The sequence below is a fragment of the Camelus bactrianus genome, chromosome 7 (assembly GCF_048773025.1).
Source record: "Camelus bactrianus isolate YW-2024 breed Bactrian camel chromosome 7, ASM4877302v1, whole genome shotgun sequence".
Lineage (NCBI taxonomy): Eukaryota > Metazoa > Chordata > Mammalia > Artiodactyla > Camelidae > Camelus > Camelus bactrianus.
The window spans coordinates 2,906,855-2,926,070 of record NC_133545.1 but is presented as its reverse complement, the minus strand read 5'-3'; the positions used below and the strand labels follow the sequence as shown (position 1 = coordinate 2,926,070).

General features: G+C 47.0%; 1 protein-coding gene across 4 annotated transcripts in view; it reads left to right on the top strand.

The window, feature by feature from the left end:
- DPP6 (dipeptidyl peptidase like 6) overlaps positions 1–19,216 on the top strand; it is an 846,122-nt gene that overhangs the window by 531,108 nt on the left and 295,798 nt on the right. For all 4 annotated transcript variants that reach the window (XM_074366690.1, XM_074366691.1, XM_074366689.1 and 1 more), the window contains exon 2: positions 15,079–15,193. In XM_074366690.1, coding sequence (XP_074222791.1) covers positions 15,079–15,193 — 115 coding nt within the window. The remainder of the gene's footprint in view (positions 1–15,078; positions 15,194–19,216) is intronic.

Sequence of the window (19,216 nt, the reverse complement as noted above, 5' to 3'; positions counted from 1 at the left end):
TGCACGCAGACGCAGCAGGACCTGCAGGTCTGTGGATGTGCTGGCTCTTTGCGCCCCACCCCCGAGGATCCGGACTGGGGCCCCTCCAGCTGGTTCTCCCTGTCTTTGGCGTCAGCAGGTGCTTCTCGCCCTCCCGTGTCTGATGTTCTCTTCCGTTTTCCCCTTAGTGCACTTTGAATTCTTTTCTTCGTATTTCTTGTCTCCTCCTTTTGTTCTGAGCTGCCCCCTGTGCCGTGCTGGGTGTTATTTAGATCATTAGCGCTTTCTTACCGGGTGCTTTAGCTTCTTCTTTTTTTAACTGACTTACAACGTGTCAGTCTCTGGTGCACAGCCTCATGTCCCCGTCATGCACATACATACATATATTCCTTTCCATGTGCTTTTTCATTAAAGGTTATGACAAGATACTGAATATCGTTCCCGTGCTGTACGGAAGGAATCTGCTTTTTGTCTATTTCTACATGTTGTGGGTAACCTTTGCGAATCTCGCAGTCGGTGGGAGGGGGTGCGTGAGGATGCGTCACCTTCTGGTCTGCAGGACGGACTGAGCTCCTCTCTGACTCTTTGCGTCTCTTCAGTGCATTTGATCTGTGCTTCTCAGACTCTGAAACTTCTGGTTTGTTGTTGTTGCTTTTGTGCTCATGGCTGTTCCAAAGGGGAAGGGGTTTCACTGAAATCCCAGATTCAGGGGGCACTGACTGTGTGTGCGCGGGAGTGGTAGAGGGGCCCGGGGGCAGAGAGGAGGGGTCCTGCCAGTCCTGTGAGCGGTCCTGTGACTCACCCCCGCCCGCTGTGCCGGGCAGCCCCGTCCCGCTAATGTCCCCAGTGGGGATTGGCCCCATTGCCATCCCCATGACGTGGGGACCACGCAGAGTCGTGCTTTCTGCTTTGGTCCACTCAGGTTCCTTGGACAATTACTGACCAATTACTATCTTTGTTGTGCATTTAGCCCCTTTATGAAAGATAAGAGCCACCAGTAACAAAGATTAAATAAATGAGCCAGTGAAACAGAACTGGGGCTGTGCATCCAACAGGCCGACGCAATGGATGGATGGACATGTGTCCGTGGCTAAATGATATTTAAAACCTGTTCTTGTCGTCTCAGAGGCATGTGTTGTCCTCCTGAACAGGGAAATGCGATGATCAGGAAGCCGCCTTGCTGGCCTGAGGTCCGCACACCGTTGGTTTTGTAATTTGTTGCTACTTCTACTTACAGTCAATGGTCCGTGACACATAAAAGAAATTCATGTCAGTGCTTTTCATGGCGAATAAATATTAGAAAGGAAATATATTTAGACAATAGACCGGGGCCGTGGAATGCAAGATCCTGTGGTCAAGTTTGCGTGGTTTATTTTCTCTCAATAATTTTAATAGTTGCTGTGTGAATATTTCACTTTGCAGGTGTTTGATTCCACCTTGGCCTGATATTTGACGCATTTTAAGGTTCAGTGGGAGAGGTAACCAGTCCTGGTCCTTCTCTGTGTGCTTTTTCTGCTGTTGGTAAACAAACTGACTGGTTAATTAATGCCCGCCGCCTTCTAGACGTTATTACAAGCAGCTTGCAGCATCCTTCACTGGCTTCACATTGCATTTTGGGTTAAACACAAAATACATGGCATTGTCTACAAAACTGGCCTGGTTTTATTTTTTATTTTTATTTTTTTTTAACATTTTTTATTGATTTATAATCATTTTACAATGTTGTGTCAAATTCCAGTGTTCAGCACAATTTTTCAGTTATTCATGGACATATACACACTCATTGTCACATTTTTTTCTCTGTGAGTTATCATAACATTTTGTGTATATTTCCCTGTGTTATACAGTGTAGTCTATTCTACAATTTTGAAATCCCAGTCTATCCCTTCCCACCCTCCACCCCCCTGATAACCACAAGTCTGTATTCTCTGTCTGTGAGTCTATTTCTGTCCTTTATTTACGCTTTGTTTTTGTTTGTTTGTTTGTTTTTGTTTTTGTTTTTTAGATTCCACATATGAGCGATCTCATATGGTATTTTTCTTTCTCTTTCTGGCTTACTTCACTTAGAATGACATTCTCCAGGAACATCCATGTTGCTGCAAATGGCATTATGTTGTCGGTTTTTATGGCTGAGTAGTATTCCATTGTATAAATATACCACAGCTTCTTTATCCAGTCATCTGTTGATGGACATTTAGGCTGTTTCCATGTTTTGGCTATTGTAAATAGTGCTGCTGTGAACATTGGGGTGCAGGTGTCATCCTGAAGTAGATTTCCTTCTGGATACAAGCCCAGGAGTGGGATTCCTGGGTCATATGGTAAGTCTATTCCTAGTCTTTTGAGGAATCTCCACACTGTTTTCCATAGTGGCTGCACCAAACTGCATTCCCACCAGCAGTGCAGGAGGGTTCCCTTTCTCCACAGCCTCTCCAGCATTTGTCATTTGTGGATTTTTGAATGACGGCCATTCTGACTGGTGTGAGGTGATACCTCATTGTAGTTTTGATTTGCATTTCTCTGATAATTAGTGATATTGAGCATTTTTTCATGTGCTTTTTGATCATTTGTATGTCTTCCTTGGAGAATTGCTTGTTTAGGTCTTCTGCCCATTTTTGGATTGGGTTGTTTAATTTTTTCTCACTGAGTCGTATGAGCTGCTTATATATTCTGGAGATCAAGCCTTTGTCGGTTTCACTTGCAAAAATTTTCTCCCATTCCGTAGGTTTTCTTCTTGTTTTACTTCTGGTTTCCTTTGCTGTGCAGAAGCTAAAACTGGCCTGGTTTTATCTGTGCCCTCCCTCCGGCTCCATCCTGCAAGGCTGTGCACTGGATCAGGGGGCCACACTGAGCACCGGGCTCTGTGCTCTGAGTCCTCTACGGGAACATCCCAGCTGATCATGCGACTGGTTCCTGCACATCCGTCAACTTTCAAATTGCCTCGGGGAGCCCTTGCCTGCCCCCGGGCACCCTCCCACCCTCAGACACCCTCATCGCGCCTTGCCTCTCTGTCCATCACACTTTGCTCGTGGTGTCACTTCCTCGGCTTGATGCTTCGTCCCACCAGGAGTGAGCGCAGCGAAGCAGCTCCTCACTCGTGGCCAGTGCTTCTGTCCCAGAGCCATTACACACCACACACGCTCACCCTTTGCACTGTGAGATATGCCAGCTGAACAGGTGGGTGTGGCCTGAAACAGCCCTATAACCTCCATCCGGGTCAGGAAGGGGTCCTGCCACCACCCCCAGACCCCCCACACCTTGTCTACCCTCCTCCAGCTGCAAGTCCTCTCTCCCCGCTAAGTTACACAGCATCCTGAATTTTATGGAAGTTCCTTTCTTGCCTGTCTTTGCAGACTCGTGTGAGCCCTGTGCTCGTGGAGGTTTGCCCAGGGTTGAACTTCGTGTGCGTGGAATTATTTAGCGCCTGTTCTGTCGCATCTGACCCATTTCCCTTAGAACTGAGTCTGTGACCTTCACCCGCGCCGGGTGTGTCGTAGGCTGGTTCTTTCTGTTGATGTGTAACGTTTCGTTCCGTGGACTCCACCACCGTGGCTGGCAAGATAAGGACCTCACCCCACCCCGAAGGTGTCCATGTCCCAGACTCACGAGCCCGTGAACATGTTCGGTCGCGCAGCAAAGGGGATGAGGGTGCCGGTGGAGTTAAGGTGTCCGTCAGTTGCATCCCCGTGGCTGGTAGTTTCTCGGACGCTGTACGTCGTTCTATTAGACTGAGCTGTATGCAGACGCGGCTAGTAGACCACTGATTGTAGAATAGCCGTTCAGTGTGGCCCTACTGAGCAGAGCCGCTCCCGGCACCTGGGGCGCAGGGACGCTAGAGCCTCCTCAGAGTGGCTGGGGTCTAAGACGGTGACCGCCTCCGGAACATCCCACCCTCGCAAGGCCCTCGTGGGCGCTCCGTGGTGCCAGTGGTCTTGGCTGGCGTTTGCTCTAGCTTGAATCAGCCCCGTCCGGTGCCAGAGGGGGCTATACTCCAGCTTAAAAATAAAATACTCAAATTAAATAGTATGATTTAATTTGCTGGCTGCTGAATCCTGAATCCTCTTAAGTTAAAAAAAAAAGTTATTAACTGTGAATGTTAATGAATTTTACCCTTCCAGAAAGCATGAATCTGTAGAAAAATAACGATACCTAATTATGGAAACTCTTCCTTTCAAAGAAAATTATCCATCAAATTAGCAAATTAATTACTTTGGAATTATAAACCAAGCACATCGTTAAACTTTTCAGCTTGTTGTCAAGTGTAGATTTGGGCATAATAGGCCACAAACAGTGGAGCGTGTAACTTCATTCTTGGACACGGGGTGCCTCCTGGAAGTGAGGTGCCCGTGGGGTACCGGGCACGGGGTGCCTCCTGGAAGTGGGGTGCCCGTGGGGTACCGGGCACGGGGTGCCTCCTGGAAGTGGGGTGCCCTGGGGTACCGGGCACGGGGTGCCTCCTGGAAGTGGGGTGCCCATGGGGTACTGGGCTACTGGGCTGGGTGTCCTTAAGTGGCATGTGTTCTGCTTCTTTGTTCTCAAGTTTCAGAAATCAGCTCACACTAGTTTGAGTAAAATGGGAAATAAAATATTTCATGAAGAAAGAGGGGTGTGCTGTTACATCTGAGGGAAAAATTTATTCAGGCCTCAGGAGAAAAGTTAGGTCACGAAATGGAAAGCCAGCAGGGACGCTTTTCTCTCTCTGCTTCTTGTCTCTCTGGGTCTCCATCTAATTCGTTCCTCATATTCCGGAAGCCTGCTCTGCTTCCTTCTGAATCCGTGTGCCGTAGGAAGGGGACACTCCCCGCCACCTGCCTCCTTCCTTCTCGTGTTCATGGCAGTAGGCGAGAATACACTGGAATATTTTAACCGCACACCTAAAACCCTGGAGCCGACGTCTGCCCCAGGCTGAGCCAGTCGCCCGAGGCAGAGGTGGGGGGCGGTCGGGCACCCGCGGCTGAGGGGAGCGCACTTGGGACCGTTTGTCAAGAGGTGTCTGTGTTCCATGACACAAGAGTGTATCAGGGTGGCAAGCCCTTTGGGAAAACTGAGCTGCATGATTTTAGTCTCTGTCCTTAAATGGCTGGTGATTCTTGCCTTTGAGACTTGTTTGTTTGTTACCTAATATTTATTGAGCACCTGCGGGGGGTTTTGACATCGGGAAGTGACGCGATGAGCTTGCTAAATGGCTGCCCAGTAAACTGGTCTCAGAATTGCCTGTGGGTTTCCGTGAGGCAAGGCAAAGATGGCCGTTATCTAAAGATGCTTTTAAGATGTCATTATCTTGCACAGCAATGTGAGAACAAATGCTCAACTTAAAATTCTGCAGCTCACTTTCATAGCCATATTGTTACTGAAAGGGATTTCTCTTGGGCATGGTATATTGTGAAATTTCTCCTGACCATGGTCAGGTCACAGTGCCTTTGCTTTTGTGATTTATGGAAACACATGATACCTTCAAACCATCACATCAAAATAGATCCAAGTTTATGCATGACTGGGACATTGTGCTGTACGCCAGAAATTGATACATTGTAACCGTTAAAAAATAAATTGAAAAAAAAACTAAGATCGAACAAACACAAAAATAGATCCATGTTAGACAGAACTGCGAAGGTAAGAATAACTTACGTTTTGAATTAATTTCATAAAGAAGCTATCAGACACGGTCAGTTACACTGAAGCACCTAACGGTTTCAGTGCTGGCGTTGAGCTTGCAGGTAAACAATAATGAAGAAGACATTTTAGAAGATGGAAAATTGCAGTCAATATTTTGCCCCTTTGGTTTTTTCTTCTTCTTTTTCTAGAAGAGCTGACAGAGCAGGAGCTCACTTTCCAGGCAGGTTTGTGACCTGCAGGCAGAGGGCGGCTGCCGCCGTAGTCATGGCGGCGGGAGTGGTTTCAGAGCTGGACGCTCAGGCGGTAACAGGAAGTCCTGTATGTAACAGTCAGCTTCAGAAGTTTCCAGATGCATAGGAGGAAAGGAGAGTGGATCCCAGATCAGTCCATAAGGCACAGAACGGGTGGTGGAGGGCCCAGGACAAGCTGAGGAGTGGGACATCTTGCAAACCTGGAGGAACATGGTGGGACATGCCCGGGGAAGAGGGGCCCCCTGAGCCTGGCTCTGCTAGCACGGGGCGTCTCTGCGCCTCTCTGTCACCGAGACAGGCCTGTCAACTGATGTTAATTTCTTTTTGTTCTGTTTTGTTTTTGCTTTTATCTTTTATTTTTTAACATTTTTTACTGAGTTATAGTCATTTTACAATGTTGTGTCAAATTCCACTGTAGAGCACAGTTTTTCAGTTATCCATGAACACACGTATATTCATTGTCACTTTTTTTTCACTGTGAGCTACCACAACATCTTGTATATATTTCCCTGTGCTACACAGTATATAATCTTGTTTATCTATTCTGCATACACCTGTCAGTATCTACAAATTTCAAACTCTCAGTCTGTCCCTTCCCACCTCCTGCCCCTTTGGCAACCACAAGTTTGTATTCTGTGTCTATGAGTCTATTTCTGTTTTGTATTTATGGTTTTTTTTAGATTCCACATATGAGCTATCTCATATGGTATTTTTCTTTCTCTTTCTGGCTTACTGCACTTAGAATGACATTCTCCAGGAACATCCATGTTGCTGCAAATGGTGTTATGTTGTTGGTTTTAATGGCTGAATAGTATTCCATTGTATAAATATACCACATCTTCTTTATCCAGTCATCTGTTGGGCATTTAGGCTGTCTCCATGTCTTGGCTGTTGTAAATAGTGCTGCTATGGACACTGGGGTGCAGGTGTCATTTTGAAGTAGGCTTCCTTCTGGATATATGCCCAGGAGCGGGATTCCTGGGTCATATGGTAAGTCTATTCCTAGTCTTTTGAGGAATCTCCATACTGTCCTCCACAGTGGCTGCACCAAACTGCCTTCCCACCAGCAGTGCAGGAGGTTCCCTTTTCTCCACAGCCTCTGCAGCATTTGTCATTTGTAGACTTTTGAATGAAGGCCATTCTGACTGGTGTGAGGTGATACCTCATTGTAGTTTTGATTTGCATTTCTCTGATAATTAGTGACACTGAGCATTTTTTCATGTGCCTATTGGTCATTTGTATGTCTTCCTTGGAGAATGGCTTGTTTAGGTCTTCTGCCCATTTTTGGATTGGGTTGTTTGTGATTAGTGGAATCAGCAGAAGCTTTCAAAGGGTAAGACTTCGCCCTCCAGCCCCAGCATCAGTTGCTTCCATCTTTCAGGGGTGCTGTCTGGCCCAGACCAGCCCTGCAGTCAGTTACAGAGTCCTTGACACGGAGTCAGCATGAGTGAGTGTCCTGTGGCCACAGCTCTCGTCTGTCCCTCACACTCACCACCGGCAAAAGCACCCACAGCACTTAGAAGACACAGAACAGCAGTCGCGGGAGAGCCTCAGGGGGCCTCCTGCTTTCTCTCGGACAGCAGTGAGGAAAGTTCCGTCCTCTCAGGGGCACTGGCTCCTGTCTACACTTCCAGCCTAAACTGCGAAGCTGTGGGTTCACAGTTATCCCCTGCAAATATTTTAAACTCTCAATGACCTAAACTTGGCTCCAATTATATCTCCGAGAAGGCCTCTCTCAATTTTGAGAGCCAGAAACAGTCTTCTGGTCTTAATATCCTTCCAAACGCTGCCTGAGAGAAGAGGAGACTGATTGGCTCAAAGAAGGATTATTGTGAGAACAATAATTGAATTCACTTCCTCCTTCCCTAGTGAGTGGGCCATCTGGTTGACCCCTCTGCCTTCAGTGAAGGGAAATAAAATGCGAAATTGCCAGCTGTCCCCATCACGACTGGCAGGGCCTGGACCTTGGCCGTCAGGGCAGGCCCCCGCCCCTCCCACCACCCGCGTTCCTCCTGCACACGCGGCTCCCCGGGCTCCCATCCCCTAGGACGGGCAGCTTCGTAGGGGAGGCCTTAGTGCACTGCAAAGATCGTCCTCCATCCTCGCTTCTGCCGCCCGCTGGCCCCCTAGCGACGTGAGGCTGTGCGTGCAGCGCGCTGAGCCAGCGGGCCCGTGATGCGCGCCGGGAACACTCAAGGCCGCTGTTCGCTATCTGACGATGCACCGCTTTATTGTGGAGTCTCCCAGCGGCAGCTCGCATCACCCGACTTCGAGGACCCAACAAGAGTTAAAATCTGATTTCCCCTCGTTAGGGTTTAGGGTGCAATGCGAGTGGGCAAAAGGAGTGCGATGTCTGTATTCTTTCCTTTCTCTGTCAAGGACAGGAAGTTTAATGTGCTCTTGGGTTTCCCCTTACGGTATGTCAGATGGCGCTGAGATGTGGCTTGCCAGTGACAGCAGTGAACAGGAAAGCGTTGTTTATTTAGGCTTCTAGAAATCTTGCAAGTTATTGTCGGCTTGCACACACATTCGCATTTATCCAATGATACCCACGCTGTGGACTCCTCTTGCCTCCCAGCCTCTTTCCTCCACCTTTGCAGCCTCAGTTTCTCTAATTTTTAAAATAAGTGACCCCGGATTTTCATTTAAATCTCCACTCTACATTGCAAGGCACAAGGCGGGATCAAGCTGGCAGGGAAGGCCTGTAGAGAGCTGAAGCCCAGGTCATGACAAGATGCGTCAGATTTTTGCACAGAGAGAAGAGGGCCTGGATGCAGGACTGAAGTAAGTGCAGGGGTGGTGCTTGTGGGAAGGCCACGTGCAAGGAAGTCGTGCTGCTGCTTTTTTTTTTTAATGGAGGGACGGGGGGTGGAACCCAGGACCTCGTGCATGCTGAGCGCGCGCTCTACCGCCGAGCTCCTTCCCTCTCCCCCACCTCGGGAGTCATTCTGGAATCAGTTCACAGGACATCACGGGGTCTGTAATTACTGTTCTAGTCTGTATTCCTTCCCTTTCAGTTGTAAAATTGACACAAAAACTATCAAGTTCTAATCACAGGTGGCTAAGATGGTAGCGGTTTAAAAAAGTTAATTTTGCATTTAAAACCAGCAAACAACCTAGGAAAGGGTTCAGTTTGGTTTTAGTTCCTTGTTTGTTTTCTTTCTGCCTGAGCTAAAAATAAGTATGAGCAACAATTACGTCACCCGGACGAGGGGCTTGCCAGCTACAGATGTCGGTTTGCATTATGTCTTTTAGGACCCATCGGGATTCATGGCGCAGTTAATGCAATTGGGCTCGTATTAACGCTTTACTTTCTGCATCAGTCAACAATTGCTTCACAGACAGATGTGCCGGCACGTAACAAAGTTCCTTCTTATAACAGCATCCACAGATTCATCCGTCCATTCAGCACACAGTCCCTGGACGCTGTGGGGTCCCAGGCTTCGTGTTAGGCACTGGGAACAGGAACGTATGGAGGCAACTGCCTTAAGTAGCTTGACACAAGCACTAGATACATGATTTAATAGTGCAGTACTGTCACAGAAAAGCGTTTACAAAGTGTTACAATTGTGTCCAGATGGAAGAATAATGAATTCTACCTGTGCAACCAGGCAAGGCTTCGTAAAGTGTCAGAAATGATATTTTAGCTGACAACTAAAGAATGGGAAAGGATTTGCCCGTTGAAATGAAGCCGGAGAGGATTGCAAGGAAACAGAAATAATATATGCAGAGTTGTGGGGGCGTGGGGACATGGGAGGGAAGGGCTTCCTCCAGGAGCAGTAAGCTGTGGGCAGGGATTGGGGAGAATTTAGGATTGGCTCAGAGGTAGACGGAAGAGGGTAGACTGGCTTTGTAGTGATGTGCAAAGCACTTTTTTCTTTTCTTTATTTTTTTGAAAAAGCAATTTGGTTGTTTATGATTACAAAAATAATGCAGATGTATTATGTAAAATTTATTTTTTATTGAAGTTTAGTTGATTTACAATGTGGTGTTAGTTTCTGGTGTACAGCGTAATGTTTAAGTTATATGTGTGTATATATATATATATATATTCTTTTTCAGATTCTTTTCCATTATAGGTTATTACAAGCTATAGAATGTAGTTCCTTGTGCTCTACAGTATCACCTTATCGTTTATTTTATATATACTAGTGTGTATCTGCTAATCCCAAACTCCTAATTTATCCCTCTCCTTGCTTCCCCCTTTGGTGTAACCATAAGTTTTCTATGTTTGTGAATCTTTCTGTTTTGTAAATGAGTTCATTTGTATCACTTTTCATGTTCCACATATAAGTAACATCACATGATATTTGTCTTTCTCTGTCTGACTTTCTAGTATGATGATCTCTAGGTCCATTCATGTGGCTGCAAATGGCATTATTTCATTCTTTTTTATGGCTGAATAATATTCTATCATAAATATATACCACAGCTTCTTTACCCCGTCATCTGTCGATGGACATGTGGGTTGCTCCCGTGTCTTGGCTGTTGTAAATAGTGCTGCTGTGAACACTGGGTGCATGTATCTTCTCAAATTATAGTTTTCTCTGGATATATGCCCAGGAGTGGGGTTGCTGGATCATAGGGTAAGTTTATTTTCCGTTTTTTAAGGAACCTCCATACTGTTTTCCATCACGGCTATACCAAACTGCATTCCCACCAGCAGTGTAGGAGGGCTCCCTTTTCTCCACAGCCTCTCCAGCATTTGTCATTTGTGGACTTTTGAATGACGGCCATTCTGACTGGTGTGAGGTGATACCTCATCGTAGTTTTGATTTGCTTTTCTCTGATAATTAGCAACGCTGAGCATTTTTCCATGTGCCTGTTGGTGATCTGTATGTCTTCTTTGGAGAACTGTCTCTTTGGTCTCCTGCCCATCTATGGATTGGGGCGTTTGTTTTCCTGTTACTAAAAATTAAGCCCTTTTGTCAGTCACATCATTTGTAAATATTTTCTCCCATTTGCTAGGTTGTCTCTTCATTTTGTTTATGGTTTCCTTCACTGTGCAGAAGCTTATGTTTCATTAGGTCCTATTTGTTTATTTTTGCTTTTATTCTGTTACCTCGGGAGACTGCCCAAGGAGAGCATCGCTGAGATTTATGTCACAGAATGTTTTGCCTGTGTTTTCTTCTAGAAGGTTGGTGTCTAGATGGTGTCTTGTCTTATATTTAATTCTTCAAGCCATTTTGAGTTTATTTTTGTGTATGGAGGGAGGGAGTGTTCCAACTTCATGGATTTACATGCACCTGTCCAGCTTTCCCAGCACCACTTGCTGAAGAGACTGTCTTTTCTCTATTGAATAGTCTTGCCTCCTTTGTTGAAGAGTAATTGGCTGTAGGTGTATGGGTTCATTTCTGGGCTCTCTGTTCTGTTCTGTTGATCCATATGTCTGTTTTTGTGCCAACACCACGCTGTTTTGATGACTGTAGCAAAGTGCTTTTTCCTTGAGAACGGAGCCAAGAGCCTCAGAGAGGGCTCTAAGTGAGGAAGGGACGCCTGAACGTGTCCTGACCCCGAGGTGTGCACGCTCTGCTCTGAACAGCACTGCTGACTGACACCTTCTGTCACATGCCCAGAACCCACCCCTTCTCACCAGCTCCACTGCTACCACCTGGTACAGAGCTCCGTCCCTCTGGCCTCCTAGTGGGTCCCTCCGGTTCCCACCTTTGCTTCCCTATTTTTCACTCTCATTTTAGCAGCTCCCCTGATGGTCTTTCTAAATGGGAATCTGGTCCATGCACGGTGGTGCTCACACACCTTGCACTCAGAGGAAAAGCCACAACCGGCACTGTGACCTCCAGGCCCTGCTCTCCCGAGTCCCCCACTCCCACCCTCCTTGCTCAGCGTGGTCGCCTCACTCACACCCCTGGGGCCACGCTGGCCCCTGTCCCTCTGCTGTCCTCCACACCTGAGCACACGCCGTCTCACAGCGTCCCTGCCTCTCCCTCCCCCTGGACTGTTTGCCCTCAGACACTGGCTGCTGCCCTGCTCGGCCTGGGGCTTCTGTAACAGCACCACAGGCTAGACGTCATCATCTCACACTTACTTCTCACAGTTCTGGACACTGCAGGTCCAAGATGGAGGTGCCGCTGTGCTGTCTGGTGAGGGCTCTCTCCTTAGGCGCACACGGCCGCCTTCTCTGTCCTTACACCGTGTTTCCTACACGTGTGCAGATGGAGAGAGAGAGGGCAGGCAAGCTTTCTGGGGTCTCTTCTTGTAAGGGCACTAACCCAATCACAAGGGCCCCACCCTCATGACCTCATCTAATCCCAGTTACCTCCCAAGGGCCCCACCTTCATAAACCACCACTGTGAGGGTCAGGGGGTCAGCATGTGCACCTGAGGGGGCCCAGGCCTGTCCCAGCAGCCTGGTTTGCTTCTTCCCAGCTGCACTTCTTTTGGTTTCTGTTCAAATGCCACATTATTAGGAAATCTCTCTGTGCTCATTATGTAAACCTCCTTGTCCCACTTGTTTCTTCTCCTCTCAGTGTCATGTGTCCTCTGTCCCTGCACTAGAACACGAGGAAGGTATATGCAAAAAATGAAAGCCACTGGACTTACCAGGTTGATAACAGGATCATTGATTTTTCACAGCTGTACCCGGGGTTCTCACAGCAGGGCCTGGCAGAGTAAGCCCTGGATGAATATCCGATGGACGGATGGATGGTGGGTGGATGGATGGATGATGGATGGTGGATGGTGGGTGGTGGATGGTGGATGGATGGATGGTGGGTGGATGGTAGATAGATGGATGGACAAATAGATGGGAGAGTTGTCACCTTCTTAAGCCAGTGTTTAATTGTCAACATGCTTTTCCATTTTACTGGATCTCCAAGGTATTCATGTGGCACCAAACAGAACAGAGAATATCTTACAGCCTTGTTCTCATCATTCTAGGTAAAAATATACAATTCTATTGAGAAATGCACTGTGGAAGCTCAACATTTCAGGGGATAATTTATTAACTCCTCTTGGCCTTCAAGGGAAGCAGAAACAGGTCTACTCAAGTATTTGATAATTCAAGTCCTGCAAGATAAGATGAGGAAGCCTAAATCTGGGATGCCAAATGAGATGTTCAAGTTAGATGTTCCCTGATAACCTGCATTCTAACTCAAAACCCTTACCTCTGTCCTGGTTACACCTGTGTAGAAATTAAATATGCATGTAGACCAGGGCGGGAGAGGAAGACGGAAAAATGAAAGCTTCTGTTTTCTTGGGTTAGCAAGATTGTTCATGGTTTTTTTCTTTTTTCTCTTTGTGTCCTATTATTATTGTAACAATATTGTGTAGTTAAAAAAATTACCTACACTCTGAAAATGAAATTTGACAAATGAAAATGGACTTAATAAAGACTGTCTGCTTTTCTGTGGGTGAAATGACCTTGCTTTTTACATGTGCGACGTTGCCCGGAAGACAGCCTGGCGCGCCTGTGCTTAGGAAGTGGCAGCAGTCATCCGAGGTCACCTCGCTTAAGTGGGCTCTGCTGTCAGCACCTGCTTAGTTATCTTACTGTGCGTTCTGCCACCAGCAGTATATACTGAATTGGTCTTCCATGCAAAGTCTTTTCTTAGGCCAGCGAGCAGGAGGAAGCAGTCTTTGTCCCCTTTCTGAACTGCCCTGGTTTCCTGCACTCCCCGCCTTCCGTGGCGGTGCCACAGCCCTGCATCTTTCTTTCCACACCCCATGTGTCCGTGGAACGTGCCCTGTGTTAGGCACCACTGAGATCCCTGACTTCCACCTTCCTCCTCAGCAAGAGCTGATCACTTCCTGTCATTAGCCGGCGATTTCCCTGCACAGAAAACCCTTTCCCAAAGGGAACGAGGTTGGCTCAGTGCAACTTTTTGTCATGATTTCAGGCTTATGTTTAGTCTTATTTTTAAGTGCTGAAAAGCCACTTTTAATAGACAAATTAAGTCCTGGATGGCACATAAGAATACTGGCAGAAATTTCTAAAAACTGTAGACCCCCTTCCTGCTAAGGCTATAACGGTCCTCAGAATTTTTCTTAATTTAATAACCAATTAACCAACTAGATAGCCAATATTAATCGTTTAGAGTCAAGTTTTCCTCATTTGTATAACCTAGATGGCCAGCGTGAACTGTCTGGATGTCAGATGGTAATGACTTGCCGTCCTGTGACTGAGTATTGCCTTACTTTGCAACAATCTGATACGTTCTCGCGAGCCTGCAGCCTTGGGTACGCATGCGTTTGTGTGTTGCGTTACCTGCTTTTGGAGGCCGACTCCATTCTGTTGCATTTTGACTTGGAGTTGATATGAGTTGCAGTTGTGGGCACGATAAGAATATGTTGTGATCTGTGTATGGGCAGAAGGGATGGTAGGCCGTTTGCGGTGTGACCATACGCTTTTATTTGCCCTGGAGAGTCCCAGTTGCTCTTGTACAATTAGTAATCATTAATAGTAGTATATATAACCATTATATTTATGACTTAATTGTTCATATTATCCCCTTTGTCTCTCAAAAGATCCTAGTTTGGACTGTAAATTATATGATCATCCTAATTTGAAAGGAACTGAAAGTTTGGTCTCAGCCCGATTAATTTTCTAGACTTATTCAACGTTTAGCATTCTTTAGCGATGTCTCCAGGTCCCCCCCTCACACCCCCAACACCTGCTGTAATGCAAATACGGTTCCCGGAGGGGACTGAAACCTAGAACCGCGATAGGTGTGTTCGCAGTGAAGAGAGATCTGGGAAGCCTTGAAGCTTCGTGTGAGCAGCTATGGAAGGAAGAAGAGGCTCCAGACGGTGGGAAGTGGGCAGACGTTGACTGAAACTGGCACATAGTATGTGCTAAACAAAACTTGGATTTAATAGCCTGCAATAGAAATTAATGGTGTGGATGTCGAAGAAGAGGCAGATTAAAGAGTTCTTGGGGCTGGAAAATTCATCATCCTTGAGTCTGACTTGATGAGACTTAATAGGTTGGCTGTAACGAGAAACTCCACAATCACCCTATGCTGGAGAAGCACTAAGTTACAGAAAAGCGGTAAACGTATGATAGTATCAGCTTCTTTCCTGAGATAAGGCCTTGCCGTGGGGCAGAGAGGAGAGCCTGGGGCTCTCGGACACCGAGGCAGAGGGCAGAGAAAGGAGTTCCTCGTAGCTTCCGGGATGGGACTACGCCTGGGCTCTTGATTTAAATGAAGTGTGTCTACTCGGCTTATTTTAGTTCTTTATTTTGCTCACGGAGTTCCTCTCTTCTGCTGTTCTTTTAGGAGCTGGTGGGGAGTAACCCTCCACAAAGAAACTGGAAGGGAATAGCGATCGCACTGCTGGTCATCCTGGTCATCTGCTCCTTGATCGTCACCTCGGTGATCCTGCTGACTCCAGGTACTTACATTTATTCTTGGGAAAGCAAGTCGCTGTAAGGGAGGAAGAGCACACTTTTACCTGCCAGGTTTTTCTAAGTAACTACCTGTTATGTAATTTATTTTTCCCAGGTTCTGAGTCTCATGGCGCCATATGGTAAAATGAAGTAATATGCTTTCAGTGAAAAAGATCCATTTTATATGCTTTGAATTTATTTAGACCATTGTTGACTGGGTGGAAATGCTTGGCATATGTTAAAATTCACAGGTACTTCCTTATGCGTGATGAGCTTAAAGGTGGTGTTGTTATAAATATAATAATAACTTTATACATCTCATGGCATTCCTGGGTGTTATATCAAGGGTGAATTAAGGAAATTATTAAAGCAACATGTATTGATTGTGAACTAGGGATAAAGTCTTATGAGATACTACTGATGAAGTAAAAGAGAATATAAATCAAATCTTTCAGAGAAGAAAACACACACAAACGTTATCATTTATAGATGTGGACTGTTGAATGTTTTAAAAATAAATTCTCTAGAAGCTTAGAGGAGAGAGAGGGAGTGATCCTTTATGAGAAAGTTCGTGGAGAAGGCAGCGTGTGAAGTGGGCTTTCGTGGAGCAGTAAGGATTTAGTCGCCAGAGAGTGATGAGATTGGGGAGGAAAGAAAGCCTTTGCCTGTAGTAGATGTCAATTTTGTTTGGACAAAAAAAAAAAAAAAAAAAAAAAAAGAATTCCTAGCCTCAATAAATGGACTACACGGATATTAATTAGATCTTAAGATGGAAAAAAATGCATTGTAAAAATTTTTTGTTAGGTACAAAAAGTGCAGGCAGATTTTGAGGTCTATTTAAACTAAAATCACAAAATTTAAAAGAAAAAAGGGTGATCTGGACCATGAAACCAAAAGCCAATAAAGATATCACAAGAAAAAAAAAAAAACTACAGACCAACATTTCCTATGAATATAGATGCAGAAATCTCAACAAAAACCCAGCAAACTGAACCAAAATACCAGCAACATGTAAGAAGGACTGTGCACTGCAACCAAACGGGACTCATCCCAGGACGGAAAATTGGATTTAACTTATGACAAATCAGTGTAACACATCCGTGTTAATATACTAGAGGGGGGATGATCATCTCAATAGACACAGAATAAGCATTTGATAAAATTCAGAACAGTTGGATTTAAATTTAAATGAGTAGATTAGATTCGAGAGAGTTGGAGCAGGGAATTGGTAAAGACCAGTGCCCTTCTGTCTCACCGTTTTGCTCATGTTTTTATTAATTTAAAATTAACTCATAAGCGCTGGGGACTTTGGCAACCACATGTTTTTAGTGAGTGGAAGGGAAAGCGGGTCCCCCCGGAACGCGGGGAGCACGCGCTCCTACCTTGGCTTTGCTCTGAGCAACGCCGTGCTCTGTGTGAGAGGTGGTTGGAGATGTGCCACGCGGTTGTCCAGCACCCACGCTGCGACCTAGGGAGCAAGGGTGTTTGGGGTAGTTTGCAGTCGCCCCCCCACAAGGTACGTGAGCGTTGGTGTCACCGGAACCGAGGGCTCCTGCAGTCGGCACTCCGGGGGTAGAATGGCTGCCCCAGGCTCCTCCCAGCGAAGTGCGGGGCAGCACGCAGGGTGGGAGACGTCTGGGCCGAGTGGCTTGAGGCTAAGAACCAGTCTGGGACCTTTCCTTCCACGTGCGCAGCACGGCGCTGGGCAGCGCGCCGTCCCGGCTCTTCCCGGCTGGGCAGCGAAACCTATCAACCCCTGTCCTCTCAAATGCAGCCGCCGGTCCTGAGTGTTTGGCATTCGGTTCCTGCGCAGCGGGGCGGCCACGGCAGCATCCCCGCTGCAACAAGCAGAGAGCGCCGTCACCGCAACCCGCTGTGTCTCCGGATGCAGGTGGCCGGTTGTCAGGGGCGACCGCGAGGAGGCTGAGGCTCCGGTGAACCCCTCGGTTCCAGAAAAGGCTTTGAAGAGCGGAATTTCTTCTATTCTTCTGCTAAAATAAACATGTGGCTGCACCTGCCTGTCTCTGGCTCTGTCGGGCTTCCGTCACCGGTGCTCCTTCCTCCGGGTGGTGCTGCTCCGCTCCGGGGCTGTGTGTCCCGGGTTTAGGACGGACAGACAAGCCGGTTCAGCGCTGAATGCCTCCCATCACGGGCTTTCTGCATCCACTCTCCTGGGACACAGCAGCGGCTTCTGTTCCAGATTCGAAAATCTGCCAGACAGAAGAGGATGTCGAATCATTCAGAGCTTTCTCGAATTCACCAACACACAGGGCGTCCTCACACCAACCACTGGTGCATCTGCACTCATCAAACATTAATGATCCCTGTGGGCGGGGGACTGAGGGCCTTGAACTGAGTCCTGGGCAAGATGTCAGAAAAGAAGACGCATGTGTTCTCCACGAGAGCTTAGAGCCCATCTAGAAACAGAACGTGCGCAGGGGGCATCTCACAGCAGGGTCACCACGAAGCAGAAGTAAAACGGGTCACAGCGGAGCTCGGCTCAGCGCCTGCTGGGTAGCGCAGAGCTGCCTCGCTGACGTGACACGCGGCGAGCACAGGCCGGAGGGCATCCGCTGCACGAGGGAGGAGGGTTAGTCTCGAAGAGCAGAGGGTCCTGGGAGCAACAGCGCCCTGGACAGAGGTGCACCGTCCTGGCTGCGTCCCCACCAGCCTTGCTTCCGTTTGACAGACCGACTTTGAACCCAAAGCGTGTGCTTTTTAAAAAACGATCTTTTCAAGTGCTACCTGTTTCCAGTCTTGTATTCTGGTTTGTGGAAACTCAGATTGCAGTATCTGCTTTCTGCTTACCCCCAAACCCCATTCTGAGCTCACTGGATTCAGTCGTTGGGTGAAAGTGCTTCCGAGTACATGTGGGCCCCTTTCCAGCCTGGGAGGGAGAGCTGTGATGGGTGTCCTCTTGATGCCCCAGGATCTCGAAGGGCCCCCTGGTAACCCTTCTGAGCGACATGTTCCTTTGTTCGTAGTGCAGCCTAATTATCACCAGTTACGCACAATTTATGTTTTGGAAATCACATTAAAAGCGTTTAAGGCAATCTTCGTTCCAAAGGGATTAGCCCAGTGAGAATGTGTCCTTTTCGATTTTGTCATTCATTTCTCCCTTGCTGGTCTGTGCTCTTTTCTAAATTTCTTGTTGGAATAATAGACTCAAAGTTACCTTTTTTATTTTCAGATATTAACTATGTGGCTGAGTAGGTCCCACGCAGCGCACGCCTCTCTGTGGGGCAGCTGCAGTCTGACATCCTCCGGTGCCACAGCCATTGACGGGGGCTGCAGCGTCCAGTAGCGTCACATTTGCATTAAAACATCCGTGACATTTGACTCTTACGGATTTTCACTTCAGAGAAGCTGGACAGTGGTTTGGGATGGAAAACTCTAGGACACATTCAGGTGGTACATGAATGGAAAGCCTTGGGCATTTCAAAGTCACACTGAAGGTTGTAGACTTTGGGTTAAAGCAAGCAGAGCTTATCAGAATTCGACTCATTAACGTCTCGGGAGGGAACACAACACAGAGATTACCCTTACGGAACTGGAATCCCCTGACTGTTGGGTTAGGGTCTCATGTCTGTACCTGCATGGCCGGTACTCAGCTCATCTTCTTCCTGTTGGACTCAACAGGCTTTGATGAAAGGGAGAGAAATCCAGCGAATTGACAGTTACAGCTCATAAATCGGATTCTCTTACAGGAGACGGCAAGCGCGTGCAAGTCAGAAAGTCAGTCAGGTGTTCTGAATTTACACCAGAGTCGAAATAAAATGAAAGGGGCTTACGTGGGGAGAAGCTATATACTGAAACTACAGTTGAGAGAATCCTTCCACTTAAAAGTTGTTACGAAGGAAGATCTGTAGTAAGATTTCCGTGGAGATTTTAGTAGACTTGACCTTTTTAGAGCAACAACATTGAGAGGAAGGTCAGTTTCCCCAGTACCCCCGCTGGAAATGCGTGGCATCCCCGTCATTTCCATCCCTCACCGGATGCTACTTTGTGACAGTTCATGAACCTAGGCT